General features: G+C 40.4%; 1 protein-coding gene across 1 annotated transcript in view; it reads left to right on the forward strand.

Annotated features, from left to right (window-relative positions):
- DGKI (diacylglycerol kinase iota) overlaps positions 1–14094 on the forward strand; it is a 341772-nt gene that overhangs the window by 177225 nt on the left and 150453 nt on the right. The window contains 7 exon segments of the mRNA XM_070948056.1: positions 701–757; positions 2409–2474; positions 4635–4706; positions 7084–7200; positions 12645–12719; positions 13549–13644; positions 13974–14056. Coding sequence (XP_070804157.1) covers positions 701–757; positions 2409–2474; positions 4635–4706; positions 7084–7200; positions 12645–12719; positions 13549–13644; positions 13974–14056 — 566 coding nt within the window.

The following is a 14094-nucleotide window of genomic DNA, read 5'->3' on the forward strand; positions in this document are numbered from 1 at the left end:
ACACCAGAAAGAAGTGTGCTTCTTCCCTTAGTGTTATGCCCCACAAAATGCAATTTGAAATTACATTGAGAATTTCTATAGAGGAAGGATATTCTCTCTCATGGTCTCTGCACATGGAGGTGGTAGAGGAAAATAGATTTAGTGCATTCATTCCTTTCCTCTTTTTGTGTTCATGATATCCTTGCTTTAAAAATGCTTGGAGAACTGAAAAGTTCAATACATTCATACAAAACTGCATTCCATTTATCACATCAAATATAGTATAACTACTGCATGTCAATAATATTTCTTTATGCTTTTCATAAAGAAGTCATTTCACACTTCCATATATCTGTTTTCTGGCACTATGAGCACTTGAGTTCTGGCAATATAAATGACATAATTTTGAATTGCCTAGAAATGATTTGCAAATTACTTTGAAAATCTGCCACTTAAATGTAGCTATCAAACCAAATATGGTCCTTTGCTTTCTCATTTGCCTTCAATACTTTATTTTGGCTTTCTGGTTCATTGCTTCTATTATCCCTAATAACAAACTTGAAGAAATAATAATTTGTAACATGGAGCCAAGTTAGTTTGGGGAATTATTGTAGTCTGGAGCAATTTGTGAGGTTTGTTGTGGATTTTTCTGCTTGATTGATCTAGAGACAGTTTGGTAATCATTACTGTTTGGTCTCTTGGTTTGCTTCCCTCCTGACAGATTAACTTCCGGTGCAAGCCAACTTTTCGAGAAGGCAGTTCTAGATCTCCAAGAGAGGTAAGTGGCAGGAGACAGATTGTCTCTGAATGATACATGTAGCCTTGCCTGAATGACACTCATCACTAAGGAGTCTGAGTGTGATGGAATGAAATAAGACAGGGGTCAGCAACCTGCGGCTCTGGAGTCACATGTGTCTCTTTCACCCCTCTGCTGCGGCTCCCTGTCACTCAAAATATCTGTCACAACCGCCAATGTGCGACACCTGCCGGCATACAATTTATTGAGCTTTTCAACTCCCGGTAGGCCAACCATGGATAAATCCAAGAAAAAAAAAAAGTTTCAGAAGAAAACAGAACGTTTAATTCAGCTATATATGCTAGTTTTGTGGCTGCTCAAGAAATAGTCAGGCACGGGAAGGGTTTTGTGGCTCCCGGTGTTTTCTTTTCTATGGGAAACAGGTCCAAATGGCTCTTTGAGTGTTTAAGGTTACAGACCTCTGAAATAAGAAGATGGATTCCCAGAAGGGAGGGGTGCATTCCAGAGGAGTAAGAAGCATCTCAGTCTGAATATTATGTGTGACAGTGTCAGGCACAAAGGATCAGGACCAGCGGTGAAATCTGGCTGGATCTATCCGGCTTGCGTGAACCGGTAGTGCTGGCGGTGCCCCACCTGCCAGGACATCATTACATCCCATTTTTGACTCTCTGTGCATGTGCAGAAAGCTCTGCACATGCGCAGAAGAGGCGTGCACACTCACACTCCTGAACCAGTAGCGAAAGTAAGTGCATTTCACCGCTGATCAGGACCATTTGTTGAGTTTCAACATGGAAGATTTATTCAAGGCTATACACAAGAATCCAGTCAACTAAAGTTCAATATTAAATTGTTGAGTTGGATTTGGGTTGTTTGTGGCAATGTAAGGACTCTAAGCTGATGACATGTTTAACTCCGCCCCCCAGCTCTGCCTGCTCTTCTACAGATAGAAAAAGGGTAAAGACAGCACCACCCTAATAGTTTATGGTGGGACCAGAAGTTGTCAAATGGCCTGTTTTCGGCCTCTGGAGGACCTCCGGGGGTGGGAGTGGGGGAAGGTCATTTTTGCCCCTCCTAGAGAGGCCCTGGAGGCTGGGGACAGCAAAAAACGGGCCTTCCGGTCCCACTGGAAGTTGTTAAATGGGCCATTTTTGGCCTCCAAAGGTCCTCCAGGGGGGTGGGGAAGGCCGTTTTTGCCCTCCCCAGGCTCCTAGAGAGGCCCTGGAGCCAGGTGAGAAAGAAAAACAAGCCTTCCCCACCCCCCCCCCCCCCCAGGCCCTCCAGAGGCAGGAAACAATGTGTTTCCCTATTTTTGGTGGGCCCAGAAGACCCGAAAATCAGCTGGCCGGTGTGCGTATGTGTGCCGGAGCTGAGCTCGCATGCCCACTGATATGGTGCCATAGGTTCGCCATCACGGGCCTAGACCTAAGTCTAAACATTACAATGGCTTTAAGAGATATTACAATTGGAAGATTCCAGGTTTTAACCACTTCTTTTCAGCATCATGGCAAGTTTCCACTATGTGCTTCAGAACATCTTATTATGTATGATTATCTTTTGCCAATGTCTTTGCTCTCTTATAGGTGAGTTGTATCAAGGTTGTATAGAATTGGGATTGGGTTGGAATGTATTTTAAATTAATTCTATTTTTTGCTTGTGTTTCCCTATTCTACAGAATTTTGTTCGACATCACTGGGTTCACAGAAGGAGACAGGAAGGGAAATGTAAACAATGTGGAAAGGTAGAAATAATGCCATCACAATCTGTAAAAAAAAGTAATTATAAGTTCTAGTCTTCAGGTATCTCTTCTTCTAGCAGCATAATTGGCCTCTTTAAAGGTTTTTCTGTTCTGCTTTTTCTGTTTGTTTTCCTGCTTAGATATTAAAATTAAAGGCTGTACTGTAGATTTTAATGACTTCAGATAGTTTTTGCCATTCCTTTTCTGCCTAACAAATTTTGAAGGGTATCCCTCTGGCTGCCAAATATTTACCCACCTTTGCTATAGCCATTACCTGGGCTGCAAAAAAATCAGATGACCAGCAGGTGACAGCAAAGTTAGAATCAATATTTTTTTTCAGTGCCTCTTTACTGCTATCTAGTGGCTGTTCAAATGTTTGCAACTCAGACATATTAGCCTTATCACAGTGCATAGATATTGTTTGGCACACTCAAGAACGCTATTGGTTCAAGATGTGGAAATCTATGTAACATCTTAATCTCCAACAGTGTCTGAGCAGTCTGATATTCAAAAACATCAGGTTCTGGGACTTTTAAAAACCGCTTCCATGTAAACTCATATTTAATGCTCTTTGTTTCTCCAGTTCTCTATTTAACAAATCTGAAAAAAAGAAGAAGCAATTTGTCAGACCTGCAGAAAAGAATAACGGCTCTATTATCTCTGAGCAGTATCTTTTATTTTTCACATCATTCATTCCTCTCAAGTCATTTTTTAAATTATTACTTTTGTAATAAACTAGATAATTTCACCATCATTTTCTTACTCTTAAAAAAGCCCAAATCTCTGATCCTCAACATGTACCAATTATATAGTTGCTGCAGTTTCTGAGATGCATTCACTGAATTCCCCAAAACCAAACTGTGTTAATGTGAATTAGCAGAAGATAATAAATTGTGTTATACAGGAGCGATAACTGCTAGGAGCGATAACTGAAGGTTCTAAAGCATTAACTGTGTGCATGAAGTCCAAGATTAAAAACTACAACATACCATTATGAGTTGTTGTAGCATGGCCAGTAACACAAGTATCTAATTCAGGGGTCCTCAAACTATGGCCCGTGGGTTGGATACAGCCTGCCAAAACCATTAATCTGGCCCGTGCAGGACCATGAGGCTGCCCCGCCCACATCGCCCCACCTACCCACCAGCCCCCACCTGCCTTCTGGAGGCCAAGGCCAAAAATGGGACGCGTGGAGGCCTCAGGAGGCCAAATATATTGTGTATATCCCACAATATATGTAGCCTTGAACTGCAAGATGGGCACCAAATAAATTTGATTGATAAATGAATGAACAAACAAACAAACGAATGCATGAATGAATAAAAAATCAGAGATTTGTTAAAACATCTTCTCTCCCAATTTGTGACTCTGGGTGGCATACAACAATCAAGCTTAATAAATAAAAATTTAGAAAAGAAGACATTTTATATAAAACCAAATAAGCAAGGAAGCAAACCAACAACCCAACAAACCCACAAACCCTTACACATGATTGTGGAGGATAATAATAACATACACTCTCATCACATCATCTCCAGCAGCTTACAACCTAGATAAAAAGATATCAACACAAGACAAACTATCAAGCAGTAAACAGTAACCTAAGCAAGGAACTACCAAAAACGACTACCCCACCAACACTGGCATGTATATATAAACAGGGAGCAAACATCACATTCCCTACCCCTGATTATGTCACCTTATCGGGTACTGAAATGTCTGCAAACAAACAACCAAGCTCAGAAAGAATTAAAGTCTCCACAGTTCAACTCTCAGCTGCATACTGTATATTATCTTCTATTGGAGTTACTGTATATCTCATTTCTATCCAGAAAGTTGATAGATTGGTCTACATCAGCTTGAGGCTCAGCTTGATAAAATATAGTCGTCATCCCCACTATATTGAATATAGAATATTTATGTATTCTATACAGAATACAGAATACAGTAAGCTATTATTTCAAAAGTTTTGACAGACCTTAAACAGAGCTTTTTGAGATGACTTTGGAAAGTAAAGATATCATCAAAGCCTCATCTTTAGCTACTGTCATATATCATGTGACTATTAGAGATATGTCTTAGCCATTAACAGCCTCAATTCTATTTGGAAAAAAAAATATGTGAAATGTTAATTGGTGATGCAACAAACTCTTGTTATTTCAGGGATTTCAACAAAAATTCTCCTTTCATAGTAAAGAGATTGTGGCTATCAGCTGTTCATGGTGCAAGCAAGCGGTAAGTCATTTTCTCAAAGTGATGCTGCAAATTTTAGCCGATGGGTAGAGTCCATTATACTTTTTATTCCTCATTTCCTTCCTCTTATAGAAATATAGAAAACTCATGATGGCAGAAAAAGACCTAGTCTACCCTTTGTGTCTTCTATTTTTTTTTAATTGCCAGATAATGGACATTTGTTTATCCCAAGCATGTATAAACTCAGTTACTGATGATTGACCCATTACCCCTGTTGGAAGTTGGTTCCAAGCTTTCATTATTCTTTCTTTGAAGTAATACTTTCTAACATTACGTTTGTACTTCCCTCCTGTCAGTTTGAGGCTATGTCCCATGTTCCTGATTTTTGCTTAATATTGAAAATTACCTACTAGATCCCTTTAATATATTTAATATATTTAAAGGTTTCAATTCCCCACTTTTCCTTCTGTCCTCTAGCCTATACAATGAATATTCAGTTCCTTAATTTCTTCTGATATTGTTTTGTCCCTCACAACTTGCACCATTTGTGTTGCCCATCTCTGGACTTGCTCAATCTTAACAAAATCTTTTTTTTAAAAGTAAGGTCTCCAGAACTAGATACAGTATTCTAAATGGGGTCTAACTAAAATGCTATATAGTAGGATTAAAGGTAAAGGTAAAGGTTCCCCTCGCACATATGTGCTAGTTGTTCCTGACTCTAGGGGGCGGTGCTTATCTCTGTTTCAAAGCCGAAGAGCTAGCACTGTCCAAAGACGTCTCCGTGGTCATGTGGCCGGCATGACTAAATGCCAAATGCATTTTTACGTGCTTGCGAGTGCTAGGTTGGCAGAAGCTGGTACAAGTAACGGGAGCTCACCCTGTTACGTGGCACTAGGGATTCGAACCACTGAACTGCCACCCTTTTGATCGACAAGCTCAGCGTCTTAGCCACTGAGCCACCGCGTCCCTATATAGTAGGATTAGGATCTTCTTTTTCCTGCTGGCGATCCCTCTAGTAATGCATCAATAATGCATTACTCATTTTGCAGTCATCTGTTATGAGCACACATAAATTTTTTCTTCTCTTCTTATAACACTGGAGCTCCCAATACTGTAACCTGACAGAGAAATCTTTTTTTCCCAAGCGCATGATCTTACATTTAGAAACACTGAATTGCAGTTTCCACATTTTTGATCAATTTTCCAGCAATGCCAAATCATTTTCTGTGTTACAAACAGGGGTGGGTTCTACTTACCTTTATTACCGGTTTGTAGCGGGGCCGCACGCGTGTGCCTGCTTCGCTCACACATGCGCACGCTCTTCTGTGCAAGCACAGAAGCTTCTGTGCATGCGCAGAAGCATTTTGATGACGTCGGGGTCGGTGAGCGGAACCTCTCACCGGTTTTACTACTGGTTCTATAGAACTGGTGCGAACCAGGAGCAACCCACCACTGGTTACGAATGGCCCCAGGAGCATCAACTCTGTCACACACCTTTGTGTCGTCTGCATTATGTACTTATTAGGCATATAAATAGGAATTGAGTTATTGAATTAGGAGCCCATCATTCACCCCAAAACATGATTGGCTACGCACTTGTTTGGGGAATATAAAAAGAAAAAGTGGCTTGGGAGATATCTTATGGTTAGGATAATTGTGCCAGTTGCCATCTGGGCTGAAAGAATGCAAAGCAACATAATTCACATACAGCATATTCATGTATATGAATTCCACATGTCGTTCTTTTCATATGGACCCCACCGTGCTCTCAATACAAAACATGTTCTGTGTGGACAAAACAGTTTGGTAACAGATTAACAGAGTTGGAAGGCACCTTGTAAGTCATCTAGTCCAACACACCCCCCCCCCAAGCAGGAGACCCTACACCATTTCTGACAAATGGCAGTCCAATCTCTTCTTGAAAACCTCCAGTGTTGAAGCTCCCATAACTTCCGAAGGCAAGCTGTTCCATTGCTTGATTGTTCTCACTGCCAGAAAAATTCTCCTTATTTCTAGGTTGAATCTCTCCTTGGTCAGTTTCCATCCATTGTTCCTTGTCTGGCCTTCGGTTGCCTTGGAAAACAGCTTGACCGCCTCCTGTCTGTGACAGACCCTCAAATATTGGAACACTGCTATCATGTCTCCCCTGGTCCTTCTCTTCACTAGACTAGCCATGCCCAGTTCATGTAACCGTTCATCATCGTATGTTTTAGTCTCCAGTCCCCTAATCATCCTGGTTGCTCTTCTTTTTAAAGAGATGCATTCTTTGGGCCTAAAATGCTGTGAGGCAAGGGAAAAGGAAGATCGGAATGTGTCTTTTTCCTAATGCTGATGTCTTTGTTTCCCCCACCCCCTTCTCACCTTTGCCCTCCTCCATACTCTTCATTTCACAGAGGCCTCTGCTTTTCTTCCCCTTTAGTTTCACAATAAAGTCACCTGCTTCCTGTTGCAGCACATTGAGGAGCCTTGTTCCCTAGGAGCTCATGCTGCTGTTATTGTTCCCCCCACCTGGATCATTAAGGTGAAGAAGCCTCAGGTAACAGCATGCTTCTGCCTGTTCTGACAGCGTGGATTGGTTCACCTGGCTGAAGACTGCTGGTATTCCTGTGGGGAAAACATGCTATCCTGCCTTTGGCTACCATCAGCTAATACCCCTAATTGCTATAAGACATTATCTTCTCTTTCCAGATAATGTTTTCTAAAACTTTATTATATGTAACTATCTTAAATCTGGAAGAGTAAAATGTTAGAACTTGGAGATGGCGGCAACCAAAGCAACCAGTTCTACCTTCCAAGGAGTAGCTTAAATATAGACGTGTTATTAACAGGATTGTTAAACAATCATCTTAAGAATCTGGAGAAATCATTTCTGGGTTGAGGATCTCAAATGAAAACTGATTTCCAGGTTCAGCCTTTGAGCAGTGGGTGTAGCCAGAAGCAGAAGCGGGCATGATCAGATCCCACAGGAAACGTGGTTGAAGTCAAATGAACAGGCTTTTCAAACTGTCCAGTTTGGAAAGTGGCCATGGTTCATGTAAAGCTAGTTCAGGTTTTCCATCTGATCCTTGGTCTGCTTTAATGAGACAGTTGCTCAACTCCAGTTTGTTCCTTTATTAGTCTCTTGATCACGAGTGGTATTCACTAATGTCCCGCTACTGGTTTGCAAATGTGAGCGCGCGCTCTCTCTCGCTTCACTTGCAGGTGCCACTTCTGTGCATGTGCAGGGCCTTCTGCACATGCGCAGAGAGTCAAAAACATGGCTAAATGGGACATAATGACATCGGGTGGGTGGGCAGAGCCTCCCACAGCCACCACTACCAGTTTGCCTGAACCGCATAGAACTGGCTGAGTACCACTACTGCTTTTGATTCAGTCTGTGGTCTTCTGGATTGAACATTATTTTTCTCCAAACTGGAGAATGTGGCAAAGGGACTTCTCATAAAATGTTGTGTCAGAAGTCACATTCTCATCTACTGCCTTGGAACTTGGGATATTTTTTACCAGGGTTTCCAATTATTCCAATTAATGCTTGCAACCTATAGAGCAGTTATTATTTTTTTTACTAGTAGGATTGCCATTTTTGAGTTTGAGCAGGTATTTTAACCTAAATTATTTTAGGAAAAATATATATAGTGCAGCAAAACAGCAGCCGTTCATAATTTTTGACAGATTATATCATTCAATGGACCTTTGAGTGAACATATCTACTTCTGTTTTAAACGTCTATTGGTAGATAATGAAAACAAAGTTGATTTTAGGGGAAGGTTTTGTTTTTTTTTTTCTTTTAAAAAGGGCCTTTGCTCCATAGTGATATCTGGAAATCACAATGTCTTCCATTGGAATTGCTGTATTGTGATAAATTCTTTCCCTTTTCACAGCAAATGATACTTTGGTGATTTGAAATGGAGTTTGGTGATTTGAAATGGAGTTCTCTCCATTATGAAGAGATGGAATATATGGAGTGGAGAAAAGTGTTCATGTGTTCAGAGAAATTATGAAAGAGAGCGTTGTGTGGATTCCAGACTTTCTATTAAATGCATGGATGAATGTGGGAAATTGAGCCCTGAGGTATAGTTGGGTAACTCCTTCAGACAGCAGACGCAAATAAACTCTTCACTGGAATATATAATTTTTGGATCTTGGATCTGCAAGAGAATCAACAATATTGTTGCAAAACAACAACAACAACAAACAAACAAACATAGAGTAACCCAAGAAAGAATAATAACCCAAGGAAGACTAATAATTTCTTTGTGCTTGAACTGGAATCATTGTGATGGATTATTTGAAATGTTCCTTAATGAGGAGTAATATGACCATTGAAAGTTTTATTAGAAGGGGAATTTGGCTTCACAGCCCTGTTACAAAGAGTTCTGTGCTGAAATGTGCTTTTGGTTGCTCAGAAATTCTCTTCTTGCAAAAGAAGTATTGATTTTTTTAAAACTTTATTTTAAGGACACATGAACATACCTCATGTGGTTGAGCTTATTTTATACCTGGAGATGGCAGAAGGTGCTAAAGCTGTGGTTATTTTTGTAACACATCTCTCCATGATTTTGAAGCCTGCCTGGCTGCCCACACAACTGAAAGCCTCATGGGAAGCCTTCTTGCATGCTGCTTTCCTTTGTGTTTTAATAGAAATATGGGAAGCCAAAGAGGCTGCTTCATCTTGGGGAGCAGATTCTAAAAAGGAAGACCAGCACTTGGTTACTGTTGTGACCTTGGTTTACTGAGTAATTACAATACACAATTAGTCCCAAGCAAACCTATTTTATTGAAACAGCTGAGAATTACATTCATTCCCAGATGAGTCCCAATTAGTTGTCAAACAAGTCCTTCGGAAGAAATCCTTCGGGATTATCACCAACCTTTATCTTCTTTGACACCCTGCCAAAGGCCTTACTTGGCAAAGCCCCACGAAGTTCAGAAACAAACAAGAGATGCCGACTGGAAACAGAGTTAGCAACGTTGCTTTCCTGCAAAAGGCCCAAGTGCCTCTGTTTCTCTTTTAAGCCTTATGGGAGAGGCCAATCATCTCCTGGCCTTACTCCCAAGTCATCTCTTTTGCTTTAGCTGCTCTTGCCTTTTGGCAGCTCTGCACATGTGTGCACTAGGAACAGGCTCCTCCTGTTCCTCTGCCTCTTTGCTGTCTGACTCTGGGGGCTCCGGAGTCCGCGCATCACTCCCAGATGGCCCTGGCCCCATCTCTGCCTCCAATGCAGAGCCCTTGTCAGGGCCTTCCCCAGACTCCAGGACTGGCCCATGTTCCTCCCCAGCCTCCTCACTGTCCGACTCCGCTGCTAGCTCTGCAGGCTGCTGGCAGACCACAACAGTCACCTTCTAACTGAAGAAGGCAATGTAGTCTATCCATGAGAGCATCATTGAAACAATCTTCTCATTTGAAAGATATTGCCAATACCTTTTTATCAATTTAGATAAGGTGGGGAAAAAAAATTCAGGAATAGTTTTTTTTCCCCTGTATGGAACTGTTATTAACAATTCAAGTGATCTGCAGAGAAATGCGGGCTAATAGACCAAAGTGGTTGTGTATGCCAGAAGTATTCATTTTATGATTAAAAGGGGAAACGTGACTCTTTATAGATAACACGGCTGTATTTATCATTAGATGTAAAAGAATAACTTTCACAATATTCCTCTGCCACATAGCTTTCATAGAATTATAATGTTGAAGGTGGACATTTAATTATTGTCCGATCCCTTATACAGTGCGGAAATATAATTAAAGCATTCACAAGAGATGGTTATTAAGCAACTGCTTGAAAAAAAATCCAGTGAAGCGAATCCTGCACTTCTTCTCTGGATAATTGAATCCTCTGTCAAATTACTTGTACTTTCTGGAAATTTCTTCATTTGGAATCTGCCTTCCTTCCTGTAAATTAAATCCATTCTTCTATGTCATGCACTCTGAAGACAGGCCTTGACCTTCCTTTTAAAAATTTGATGTGGGACATCATATCCCCTCTCAGTCATTGTTTTCTAAGGCTAAAGATCCTTCAATCCTTCCTCATAAACCTGAAATTTTCAATTTCTTTGAATCCTTAAAGTATTTCAAATGTTTGCAAAAGCAAACTCTTGAGTTATCCATCTATTGGGATAGTTTGCATTGTTCCTTTGTGGTATACACAGAAGCGTTTTTCTTTAATTTTCATTATACTTTCAAGGAATTTTAACATGGAGAAAATGGTTTTGTGATTTTGCAACATTATCCAAGAGAAACACACAGCTTGCATTCTGGAATGTTCAGGGACTCAGCATCCCAGAAAATTAAAACAAAGACTAAAGTCTTCATTACCCTTATTTTTTTGGTTATTACTTTAAAAAATAGGGACAAATAAAGTTAAATGCTAAATGTAATTTAGCCAGCTCAGCATTGGGAGAATGTCTCTAGTAAGATTTAAGGGAGTAACAATGAGGTTTTCATTGAAGTTCTTCATACTTATATAGAATATCTTATAAGTCATGACTTTGTTAGAAACACACCTCTGACAGCCATTGCTGACATTATAAATCAGCAAATAGGGATTATTTGACTGAGTTTTTGAACAGGAACTTGGTGTTTCTTAAACCAACCTATTTGATGCATTTCCCCCCCCCAAAAAAAATACATTAAAAATACATTAAATAAATTTCTGAATGTTGCAGAGTCCTGTGATCACATGATCATGATTTGTGACCCTCCCTGTCAACTTCACACAAGTAGAGTCAATGGGGAAGCCAGCAGGAACTCACAATCATTTGAAGTTCTTGCCTAATGACTCATGTGGGTTAATAATGGTCATTGGCAGTGGTGGGATTCAAATAACCGGTTTGCCCAGGGTCAGGTTGGCTGTCGTGGGAGGCATGGCCCATCCCCATCCTCCAGCTCCTCCGCACATGCGGTATGAGCCTTCCGCGATGACCAACCTGACCCTGGGTGAACCGGTTGTTAAATTACACCCCCCCGCTATCAAAGTGGATCCTGGGTGCTGCGCTGCAATGGAGAAATGGGAAACAGAGCGGCCGCATGAGGGAAGGAGGAGGTGCCGGGAGAAGAAAGAGGGAAAGCAGCCTTCTTCTTTCCTCGTGCTGGTCGTTCCATTACCCATTTCTCCATTGCAGCACAGCGCCCAGGATCCACTTTGATAGCGGGGCCAGGGTAATTTAACAACCGGTTCTCATGAACCGGTGCGAACCGGCTGAATCCCACCACTGATCATTGGGGCTGTCAGAATTGCTACTGCTAAATGGCCCAGTAACATGATGTCATACTTTATGACTGCATTACTTGGAAACAGAAAGTCTGATTCCAATTATTGTTGTTAATTGAGGACTACCTGTACATTTAATATCAATAGCCTGTGAATCAACTCTAAAAATGTTTAGCATCATCTCTAAAAAGTCATCTGTGATATCACACATCAACTAATACAAGACAGGAGGACATACCTAACCTACTAATAGTTAATTACCCTACTGGTTAATGCCATTGGTTTAAATAGAAGAAGTAGGAGAAAAGCCCCTCCCACCCAGAGGATAGCTGGCTTTATCTTGTTCTCCTTAACCTTTTTATATAGGTGGTCTCCACACCAGGAGACGAACCTGATTGGGCGGGAGACTGGAGCCCCGGAAGGAAAACGGGCGTCTCCTACCTGAAATGGGAGGGTTGGCAGGTACAGCATGTGCTCTTATGTGAGTCTATGGGAGCATCTAGTTTTCTTCTCCCTCACAGCATTGGAAGTCTCCAGTTCTGAAAGTACCAGTCTGGTCTTAGTGTGTGGCTTTCTCCATAACAGTGATGTGAAAATGTAAAGCATGAGACGCATGTCCTTTCAACTCATGCATGCGTGCCCAGGTGGTGTATCATTCTCCACAGGTACTGTCACAAAGGTGTTTTTTATAGGGAGATCTTCTGTTCGGCATTATTGTTTTTAAATTCTCCTTCTCCTTCTCTTCTTAAAAAAAAAACCCAAAACAAAACAGAATTCACTGAAAAATTCGACCAGGCGGAAGAAAAGAACTTCTTTTAAAAGGAAAGTCAGTAAAAGAGGAAATGAGGTAAGTTTTTCAAACAATTTATTATGATTATTAATTAGGGGAAAAATGATCATAACAAAACAGCTGATCCAATCTGATCCCTTTCATTCTATCCCATTCTATTCTAGAAGCATGTTATACTTATGCTAAATAAAATGTGTTTGGTGATTAATGATTGATTAATTATTAATTATGGGATTTAATGACTAATTAATGATTATTAATTAGGGGAATATGCTCATAACACAGCTGATCCAATCTGACCCCTTTCAGTTCTATTAGACATATCCCATTCTATTCTAGAAACATATTATACTTATGCTAAATAAAATGTGTTTAGTGATTAATGATTGATTAATGATTATTAATTATGGGAATTAATGACTAATGATTATTAATTAGGGGAAATATACTCATAACACAACAGCTGTTCCAATCCGATCCCTTTCAGTTATATTAGCCGACATATCCCATTATATTCTAGAAGCATGTTATACTGATGCTAAATATAACATGTATTTAGAGAATAGCAATTCTTTCTCCTGTCTTCCCCAAGTCCCATCCCAAACTCAATTCATATTTCCTGCTTGGTTGAAAATGCATATCCTCAAACTGTTGTCTGTGGAGACTCCTGTCTCTACTGTTCAGGACATTTGAATCGAATTTTACAAGGATGTAGGATGGGGTTAACTATCCTTCATCAAACTGTAGTGTGGAATCAATGTTCTGAATCTTTATGATGATTTACTCTTTTCTTAATAAGAAGCAGTTTGGGTATTTTATGGCTGGTAGTTCTGTACCACTAATTAATGTGCTTACTGCAACTTTCTGCTGACTTTTCTTTCTCTAGGAGAACAAAGGGCGACCTTTTGTGATTAAGCCTATCTCTTCCCCTCTCATGAAACCCTTGCTTGTATTTGTGAATCCAAAAAGTGGAGGGAATCAGGTAAATATGGGGCATCGAACACAGAATGTGTTTGTACCAAGAAAGGGATTTAGAATGTATGTCAGAAAAAAAATGTCCCAAACTTGATGAAAGAGTTAAAGGTTGGAAGTAGGTTCTAGAATAAGATAGAAGAGAATATTGCAGCTCGGGGTTGAACTGGGGAGTCTCTGAACTTGGTGGTTTTCTTGAGGACATTTCACTACCAAACTAGGTAACATCACCAGAACATCTAAAGTAACAGTTCTCTTAATGTGAAGCTAGTGAAATACTCTATCAGGCATTTTAAGCCTGAGGTACAAGTTAATTGATTCCTTTTTTGTCCTTTACAGGGTACTAAAGTGCTCCAGATGTTTATGTGGTTCTTGAATCCTCGTCAGGTTTTTGACTTATCTCAGGAAGGACCAAGAGATGCGTAAGTTCTGGGGTGTTTCGTTTGACCTGCCCCTTCAT

This window comes from Pituophis catenifer, unplaced genomic scaffold, assembly GCF_029215685.1.
Source record: "Pituophis catenifer annectens isolate HBS135680 unplaced genomic scaffold, rPitCat1.0.hap2 SCAF_7, whole genome shotgun sequence".
Lineage (NCBI taxonomy): Eukaryota > Metazoa > Chordata > Lepidosauria > Squamata > Colubridae > Pituophis > Pituophis catenifer.